A 9,843-nucleotide genomic window follows, 5' to 3' on the forward strand; every position below is an offset into this window, starting at 1 on the left:
AGCTGTAACCCCTGTACATCTATAGTGTCGTTTATGAATCTCGTGACATATTGTGCATTCCTTCACAACCACTGGATTATGTGCATTTTAGCTCAGTTAATAATATCATCAAACTTTTCAAAGAAATTAACATTCCATTTATAATTCAAGAAAAATGTGATAAACGAGTTCCCCCCTTCTATAAGTGCCTAACTTATATACACTTAATTCGAAAAATAACCCATTCAATAGAACATACATATGTTTCTTGAAGAAGAAAAAAAAATTTTTTTTTTTTTCTTTTTATTTTTTTTTCCCAATACATATGTAGTACCTTCTGAAATAATTTTTTTTTCTTAGATAAACAGGAAAAAGTGTAAAAAAAAAAAAAAAAAAAAAAAAAAAAAAAAAACATATTAACGGAGGAAAAGGTATGTATTCCTTATACCTACAAATTATTGCAGAAAACTTGGAAGGCATTATTTTTATTTTATTTTATTTTTTTTTTATGGATATGACCCAGTAAGGAGGTATACAACCTGTAAAACCCTGAACCCTAAATCTCATCATATCATATAACTTGCAATTTTGCAGCATATTATATTAAAAACTGAGATTTGAGACCTTTTACTAAAATATACAAGGGTAGACATAGTTATAGGCACACGTTTGGAAGACGGATCTTATTTTATTTTAATTTTTGGATAGCAAAACCAACTCTTCAATGTTTTATGAACGGCTATAAAAAATAATTAATATAGCATGCAGGAGTACCATCGGGATAGTTACCACCATTGGGAAAAGTGTTAGAGTGGTTGGAGAAATGTAGTATTCCCTTCCCCCTCCTTTGTTATGATGGTATATCTGTATTTTTGAAAAAAATTTACAAAACTTGTGGTGTTCTTTTATGTGTTTTTTTGTCATATGATGAATTGGGATACCCGTTTGTTGATTGACAATGCGTTTTAAAAGATAAATAACAAAATGCTGCGTTTCTCACTGTGGAGGCAGAAAAAGAATGCAGGTATTTTAGGAATGAAGAGAAAAATTAAGGACAGTGAAGGAGCAGAATGCAGAAAGTTGAAACTGAAGTGGGATGACAAAATTTTGTCGCTACATATTTTTGACTTAGTTCCAAGAAATAAAAACAATGCAGAAATGCTAGAAATGAAAAGTATGAATATAATTAAAGATATGAGTAAAATAAAGTACGATTTTGTAATATTCGGTATAGGATATGTAGATTATGATAAAATACTAAAATCTTTTAATAGAGCTGAATTGGTGAGAAGAAAAATGATTGACTCGATACATTCCAATTTAAAAAAAGTGAATGGTCAATATATTTCTCTCATCCAACAGTGTCTGCTTTTGAATATTCCTCACTTCTGCTTAGGTAGAGACAGATTAACTGAATTGGCTAGTATCGGGACTGCTATATTTAGCAACCCTAAGGAAATTTTCTCTTTGGTATACTATTTTCTTATCAACAGCGATAAGACAAATATAAATAATAGGGACATATCTGACGAAAGTTGGAAGAAGAAAGATGATATGGAATTAAACTTAGAAAACAATTCCCCTCATTTTTACCACGCACTAGTCGCAGAAAATGCCCTATACCTTATTTATAATTTACACGCAATTCTTTTAAAAGTTTTAAAATCCCATTTTTATGTGCCACCAAATGACAGTTTCAAAAATAGTAATAATAATAAATATGATACAAATAATTTAAACAAAAAAAATTTTAAAGAAAAACTGTGTTCTTTTTTTAAGGAAACAACGTATGATCAAATAAATGCATTTCGAAATCAAATAAATAAAACGCAGTTATATTCGGATTATGAATTATCTTCAGAAAAAAAAGACATTAAAATTTTAATTATTTGTGATGCTATATGTGTTGATTATTTTTGTAATTATGTAAAAAGTAATTTACATTTGTGGAAAAATGTTTCTCCGTTTTACCATGAATTATTTGTACTGGAAAAAAAAAACACATACAAATTTGCACTATCTCTTTTTTTATTTATTATTGCACCCATAGCATGGATAGTTACTTTTCTGTTAAAATATTTGTATCATCTGTGGGTTGAATATTTCACAAAAGGAAAGGTCATTACTGTAGGCGGCGATATATTCTTTCAAGATTCCAAATTAATTGACATTAATGACGAAAATTCAGATTCATCTAAAAATTACGAACAAATTTTCAGATCCATTCATCCTAATAAAGAACAGTTTGAGACAGTCAGCTTATTAGGGGGTCTTTTACAATGGTTTAAAAATAAAAGTCGCAGTTAAAGCATCTTCTACAGGAAACATGGAAATGTAAGTAATTCTTCAGACATGTCTCCAGATATATTCCAGTGGAAAAAAAAAGAAAAGAAAAGAAGAGGCTATTATTCGAGGAGACATTTGCAATTCTGCGAATGTGTAACATGTATGCCTGTATGTATTATTATACTGCTATAATTTTTTCTCCCATTCTCCTTTTTTTTTTTTTTTTTCTCTTTCAAGTTGCATATTTGTATACGTCACGATTCATTTTGCTCATAAATACATCGAATATCTGCTTATTGGAAAATTAGAATGTTGTTATTTAATCATTTGACCAAAACTTGACTATTTTGTTTTATATCCCATTTTAATAACATTTCTTAATTCATAAACTATTGCATAATTCAAGTCGCGTCGAGGATAAGCATCACACGAAAAAAAAAAAAAAAAAAAAACAATACACATATGTGTAAACATAACACAAAAAAAAAAAAAAAAAAAAAAAAAATTGTGGGTACACAAATGGGCATGTTTTTTTCCCTTAAAAAAGTAGTAAACTGCAAAACGTTTTTAAAACGACAATCATTAGAACGGACGAGGGAAGAGGGATACATATGTATATATGCATACTTTTGCACGTCCTACAATTTAGAGGCTTTATGGCTCTTTTTTTATCTGATCTTTTCTGGAAAAGGGGAATAATGCTTGTATAGAGCCTGCTAAATTGGATCTAAATAAAGTAGGAAATATTTTTCCTGCTGTTTTTTTTTTTTTTTTTTTTTATTATTTGATTGGATTTCTTTCTCATTTTCTTCATTATTGATTTTTTTTTTTTTTTTTTCTAATCGAGTTTTTCTTGCTTCGTTAGCAACTTCTAGGATCTTTTTATTACCTTATTCCTTTTTCATATGAATTATGTGAGATCTTTTCATTTACTTTTCCTTTTTATTTTGTTATTTTATTTACTTTCTTCTTTACTCGCTTGTGCATGTTCATTTCTTTCCAGATGTTTTTAGAATTTTCTAATCTTTTGATGTATCCATTTTCCCACTTTTTTATAAGCGTTCCACAAATTTTATATGTCTACAAATAATTTTTCTCATTTTTGTTTTTCCCCTTTCTTTCCTTTGAATATTTGCTACGTTTTCATTTTGTATTCCTATGATGAGGTATAATGTTCATTTATTGAGAAAATTTTTATTTTTCATAAAGCTTCATTAAGGGAAGAGGAGAAGCACTCCTTCTCCTACGACTTTTGCTACTGATGCTCCTGTTGCTCCTGCTACATTAATTATCAATTTCTCCCATTTGTGCTTACTGATGCAGTGTGCGTGAGAAACTTTGTTTTTCATGCGACATTTGGTTTGGTTAAGGAAATTTCTTCCGACCCTTTTTCTTATGTGGGTATGTATCCTTCCCACCTTCACAAACACATTTACATTTAAAGACGGATACATCTAAATAACCAGTACTCTACAACATTAACTGAATCACTAATGTTGTTATTCTTCTTTCAATCTTTCTATCCTCCAAGGATATAATGAATTGGCACCATTTGATCACTCATTGGATTTTAAGTAGAGAATTATGTCCTTAAGATTCTACATCATCGTTGTTACCTTTTTTACTATAATATTTTTTAACATTGTTTATAATTTTTAAAGTTTCCTCATCTATGTAATCCTTATTTAATTTCTTATTTTCAAAATTTTCTTTTTTTTTTTTTTCATGTTTTGAAGAGTAATAGTTACTTGATTTTTCATTTCTTTTCTTCTTTCTATGTACATCATTACTATTACTTTCATTACTATCGCTTCTTTTTCTGTGTTTTCTACTGTTTTTTATTTCCTTTTCTTGAAGAATTTTTCCAGAATTGTCATCATTTCGTTGTGTATTATTGCGTTCCTCTCCTTTGTGCTGTTCTTCTAGTTTATAAAATCTGCTGCTTGGCTCGTCCCTTGTATGCAGAGAATTGTCAGAGGGATGTTTGTTTGTGCGTTTGTTACGCTCTTCTCTTTTATCTCGTTCTTCTCGCTTTTCACGTTTTTCTTGTTTTTCTCGTTCTTCTCGTTCTTCTCTCTTTTCATGCTTTTCTTGTTTTTCTCGTTCTTCTCGTTTTTCTCGCTTTTCACGTTTTTCTTGTTTCTCATGCTCTTCTCGTTTTTCTAGCTTTTCTAGCTTTTTACGTTTTTCACGTTTTTCTTGTTTTTCTCGTTCTTCTCTCTTTTCACGTTTTTCTTGTTTTTCTCGTTCTTCTCTCTTTTCATGCTTTTCTTGTTTTTCTCGTTCTTCTCTCTTTTCACGTTTTTCTTGTTTCTCACATTCTTCTCGTTCTTCGCTTTCATCACTTGTAATGTCTCTACCCTCGCCACGCATGCTTCTCTTAACCTTTCCCTTACTGCCGTTGGCATATTTGCGTTCTTCACTGTTACGTCCTAAAGCAACTTTTTTCATTCTCTCAGGAGCTTTGTTCTTATGAACGAGTTTCTTTTTCTTACAATTTGAATAGCTTCGGTGGTTAGCGTCGCTTGAATAATATGAACTATCAGACTCGTGGGAATTTGATGAATTTAACGATACCTTCGAATCGTGAGAATCTGATGAATGCAGCGATTCCTTCGAATCATGTGAATCAGATGTATCACTTGAAGAATTAGATTCACTCTGTTGTGAAGAGTTAAAATTGTATGAATCCATAGTTCTATATTTTGCTTCTCTTTTTGAATGAGTCTTTTTTCTTGAAGAATGAAATTCCTCAAAACTTCGCATTCTATTTTTTTTCTTATCTTGCTGTTCTCTATTAATAAAATTTTCACGCTTTACAGTATTATGTGTAGGGACATTATCACTAGAACCTGAGCTAGATTCTGATAATTCAGAATTTTCTGAAATGCTTAATTGGTCCGCAGATGGACTAGATTCTGTATCAGAATAATCATCACTGTTTGTCGAGTCAGTTCTTGAGGTGCTATTTTTCTCATTGCTTTCATTATCACTTTTTTTGTCACTTTGTTCCTCGTATGTATCATCACTTTCATCAATTCGCTCCCCGTTTTCCTTTTCATGTTTTTGTTTTTTATTGTCTCTATTCTTTTTTTTGTTTTCCATTTTCTTTTCTTTTTTTATCCCTCGTTTCAGTTCCTTGGGTAAATTATTACTAATCTGCTTTTCCTGTACAATTATTTTGTGTCCATTTTTTTCATTCACTTTGACATCATTCCTTCCTAGTTGCATCATTTGATCTATGCTATTATCTCTTCTAATTCGAAGGGCTTTTTGAAAATTCTCTAATTGCCTTTTTTTCTTATCATTAAGCATGTGAGTATTTTCATCGGTGTTATTGTCTCTATTTGAATGCGTATAAAATGTATTTTCCGTTTTTTTTTTTTTTTCATAATATTCATCATATAACTGATTCCTATACTGATCTATTAATTTTTCTATATTTTCTTTTCCCTCTTCTCGTAGCTTTTCTTCATATAGTAGAACATTTAGCTCTATTTTTCTTTTTTCTGAGTGTTCAATAATTGAATAATCACAGGTGTGTTTTTTGTCTACTATATTATTCATTTTAATTTCGTTTCTAAACTTGTCGTAATCTCTTACAGTATTCCTGACATTTCGGATGTGTGCCATGTTTGTTTGAATATATCCATTAGTCCCTGACCCCCTTGGGGTTTTCAACCCGATTCCATTATACATCTCCTTAGTTTTTGTTTTTGCTTTATATTTTTCTCTTATAAAAGTAAGTTGTAGCGAATTTATTTCTACCTCTTATTGTGGATTAAGTCACACATGTGGAAATATGTCCCTTTTTTATATACGTTCGTAAGCAAGGTAGGAGAAGGAGTGATAATGATAACTTATCTTATACAGACTAAACACGATTCAAATGCAAAGTGTGGAATGAGTTTATATATAAAATTAATCACCTTATGCACATACATATGTATGTGTTATTTTATTTTTTTTTTTTAATTGTCCTTTTTAATGTTTAAAAAAAAAAAAAAAAAAAAAAAAAAAAAAACCACAATATTGTAGGCATTAATTTTCTTCTCCATAAATATGAAAAATCAGATACTTAATTCATTTCTTGTGCAAATGAGGAGAATTTCTTCTATCCATAGGTATATAAAAATATGTATAAAAGATCAAGCTGTATATTCATACACGTTTAGCATTTTCTTCTATATGCATATATTATATATATAAGTGAAGATCGTATGTTTTTATATACTTGTGGGAGGAAATAGCCGTTGGATGGGACAAAATAAATAAGTAAAACATTTTCAAAAAAATTGTATACGTTTAAATAGATGGTTATGTAAACAAATTACTGTTTCTCTTTAAATTATGTTTTTTTTTTTTTTTTTTGTTTTCTTCTTTTTTTTTCCTTTTTTTTTTTTCTCCACAGAATGCAATATTCGTACATATACATAATAATAATTTCATTTTTTCTGTTAATTTTTTGTTCTGATGCATAAAAAAAAAAAAAGAAAATATAATTTCAGTTATATTCACAAGATTAAAAATAACTAAAAAAAACGGGAAAAGTACTAATTTAAGTATTGCACAATACTAAAACCCGAAAGGGGAGGAAAAATATTAGAATTGCGGCATGTTCGAAAATTTAAAAAAGGGAATGGAAAAAAAAAAAAAAAAAAAAAAAAAATATAAATCCAATAAACATTGTTATTACATTCCATATGGGCAACTAATTTTCCCCTAAGGCAATACATAGCCCATATACATATTTTGAAAACCAAAAAAAAAAAAAAATAAAACTGAATGAGGGTAAAACGAAAGCCTATATAACTGTAAATTGTCTCAACCGCAACAATATATATATATATATATGCAGTACAGCTAAGCAAAGCAACGTTGTGAACATACCGATTTGCAACACTTTACCATTTTTGCTAGTGCACGAACATGTTCATTTGCTACTTGAAAATGTGTTCCACTGAAAAAGGGAAGAAGAATAAGAAAAATGAGAGAGGGACAATAGTGTATATCAATTATGTGCATTGTTAGGAAAATTTGTTATGCTTTTAAAATATATCATATTTGAGGGAAAAAACATCAAACTGCATACGCTTATATAGATATAGAAACGAGACGTAAATATGCTTACTCTTTATAAGAACCTACTAAAAAGCACGTTATAATTTCTTAGCATCACCAGGAGCAATAAACATACATATATATGTATATGTACACAGGCACAGTAATTGGAACTGTACGTCTCTTATCCTCTACATGGTGCCCATTTTTGCTTATCGAAGAAGCAAATTTTCTGCTTTGATGAAAAGGAGTAACCCTGTTTCCTCGAAGTGGCATAGAAAATATCACAATCATGTTAATTATGTAGACAATCCTAGTAAAAGACCCAAACTAGTGGTTACAGAAAAGTGTGTGAAAAATGTGTTGAATGGATTTCCATGGCTATACTCAAAGGATGTAAAAAATTCAGATGAGTTAGTTTTGTATAGTCCCTGTATAGTTAATATAAAAAATGAATATGATGAACATTTAGGAATAGGAATATATAACAAAAATTCTGTTATCGCATCAAGGATATTAAGCACAAATATAAACGATTTTATAAATGAAGAATTTTTTACTTTGAGAATTGAAAAGGCATATAAAAAAAGATTAGAGCTATTTCCAAATGATAATTTTTTCCGCGTTGTTAATGCAGAAAGTGATTTTTTACCTGGAATTATTATAGACAAATATGACAAACTAACATGTGTTCAAATAAACGCAAGTGGCATGGATATACTTTTACATATCATACTGAAAAGTATAGAGAATGTATTAAACCCAGATATAATTATTTTAAAGAATGATAATAAAATAAGGAAATTAGAAAAATTACCTTTAAAAAAAGAGGTTTACAAAGGTGTATACAATTCACCAATAGAAGTAAGAGAAAATGGATTAACATTTTTCGTAGATATTTTACAAAGTCAGAAAACAGGTTGGTATTATGATCAAAGACATAATCGTTCCATGCTCATTCCGTACTGCAAAAATAAAAGGGTATTAGATTTATTTTCTTATGTTGGCTCGTTTGGTATTACTTTAGCTTATTATGGTGCTAAGGAAGTGACATGCGTTGATTCATCTTATGATGCTATTCAGAATGGGATTAAATCAGCTCAATATAACAATGTGCTGGACAAGACCAATTTCGTGCATTCATGTGTTAAAAAATTTCTTAACATTTGTTTAAACACGCAAATGTGGGATCCATTCACGTATAAGCACATAAGTCAAGAAGTAAAAGTGAACAACGGAACACAATGTGGAAATCAAAATGAAGAAAGGTACAAAATAACACATCATAAATCATACGAAGATCAAAAAAAACATACATGCATGCAACAAAACGGGGATACATCATCCCTAACTCCAAGCGGGCTGGATCTAATGAAAGTTGAAACGAATATGAATTTGAACAATTCAGGGAAAGACCTCGATATGAATACTCAAGTATGTGCTCAGTTACATGAACAAGGGAAGGAGAAACTCCATTCGGATATGCAGAATATATTCATATACGAAAAGACTAAAATAGATGCAACGGATATAGGGGATATAGAAAATTTATTAATTAAAAATAATAGAGTTGATTTTTTAAAAAAAAAATACGACGTAATATTAGTTGACCCACCAGCACTAGCAGGTAACAGTTATTTAGTGCCTTCTGCTTTAAAAATTTATCAAAAACTTTTGTACATATCCTTTAAAATTATACAAAAGCCTGGATATGTGTTTGTTTCCAGTTGCAACAGATTGATTGGATACGAGGAACTCCTTATGTGTATACGGAGGTCCTTAAATTGGTCCAAGTGTGAAGGAATAATAATAGGTGAAGGTCGAATTAGTGCTGACCACCCTGTGCATGTTTCGCTTCCAGAAACGAGGTACCTCACATCTGTTCTCATTATGGTTAGTTAGAATTACTGCACGTTATATTTCCACTTCCCACACAGCCAGCAACTCATCTATAGACTCATCACTTATGGACACAATTGGAGACTCAATTAGCAATGCATTTAAGGATTCTACTATCGATCTTTTTTTTTTTTTTTTTTTTTTTTTTTTTTTTTTTTTTTTTTTTTTTTTTTTTTTTTTTTTTTTTTTTTTTTTTTTTTGTCCTCATTTTATACGAAAAAAAAATGGTATATATAATTTATCTATTCACACATTTTTCCTGATCAGTTACCCTTCACCTGCCAGTGTGCAATTTTTTTTGGTATATTTATAATAGAACTTCTAATTTTACACATTCATAGTTCGTTTTACAGAGTCGAATACGTTTTCCTTTTGTTTACATAAGATATTAAATAGGTTGTAATTTTTTTTAAAAAAAAAAAAATAAAATACGCAATTATTTTTCTTTTAAAATGGGGTAAAATCTTCATTTCACGAACTCAGCGTTGTGCTAAACTCATTGCATTTGTCACATTTTGAACAAGTGTGAAAAAGAAGAAAAAGGCCTAAGGGATTGTGCAAAATGTAGCAAAATGAAATATGTAGCTCGGAACGTCGAATGTAGTAGTAGCAACTGTC

The 9,843-nt window shown here is 29.7% G+C and overlaps 3 protein-coding genes across 3 annotated transcripts; 2 read left to right on the plus strand and 1 right to left on the minus strand.

Annotated features, from left to right (window-relative positions):
* Positions 1-963: 963 nt before the first annotated feature.
* PGO_125770 (hypothetical protein, conserved) lies at positions 964-2,286 on the plus strand (the record flags this gene model as incomplete). The annotated part of the gene is made up of 1 exon (XM_028689367.1): positions 964-2,286. One exon carries the CDS (start codon positions 964-966, stop codon positions 2,284-2,286), a length of 1,323 nt encoding a protein of 440 aa, XP_028545168.1.
* Positions 2,287-3,855: 1,569 nt separating this feature from the next.
* Positions 3,856-5,964, minus strand: PGO_125780 (hypothetical protein, conserved; the record flags this gene model as incomplete). The annotated part of the gene is made up of 1 exon (XM_028689368.1): positions 3,856-5,964. The coding sequence occupies one exon, from the start codon at positions 5,962-5,964 to the stop codon at positions 3,856-3,858; it is 2,109 nt and encodes a 702-aa protein (XP_028545169.1).
* A 1,602-nt stretch (positions 5,965-7,566) lies between these two features.
* Positions 7,567-9,228, plus strand: PGO_125790 (hypothetical protein, conserved; the record flags this gene model as incomplete). Its single annotated transcript, XM_028689369.1, has 1 exon — positions 7,567-9,228. The coding sequence occupies one exon, from the start codon at positions 7,567-7,569 to the stop codon at positions 9,226-9,228; it is 1,662 nt and encodes a 553-aa protein (XP_028545170.1).
* Between the last annotated feature and the right edge of the window lie 615 nt (positions 9,229-9,843).

The sequence above is a fragment of the Plasmodium gonderi genome (genome assembly GCF_002157705.1).
Source record: "Plasmodium gonderi DNA, contig: Chr12, whole genome shotgun sequence".
Lineage (NCBI taxonomy): Eukaryota > Apicomplexa > Aconoidasida > Haemosporida > Plasmodiidae > Plasmodium > Plasmodium gonderi.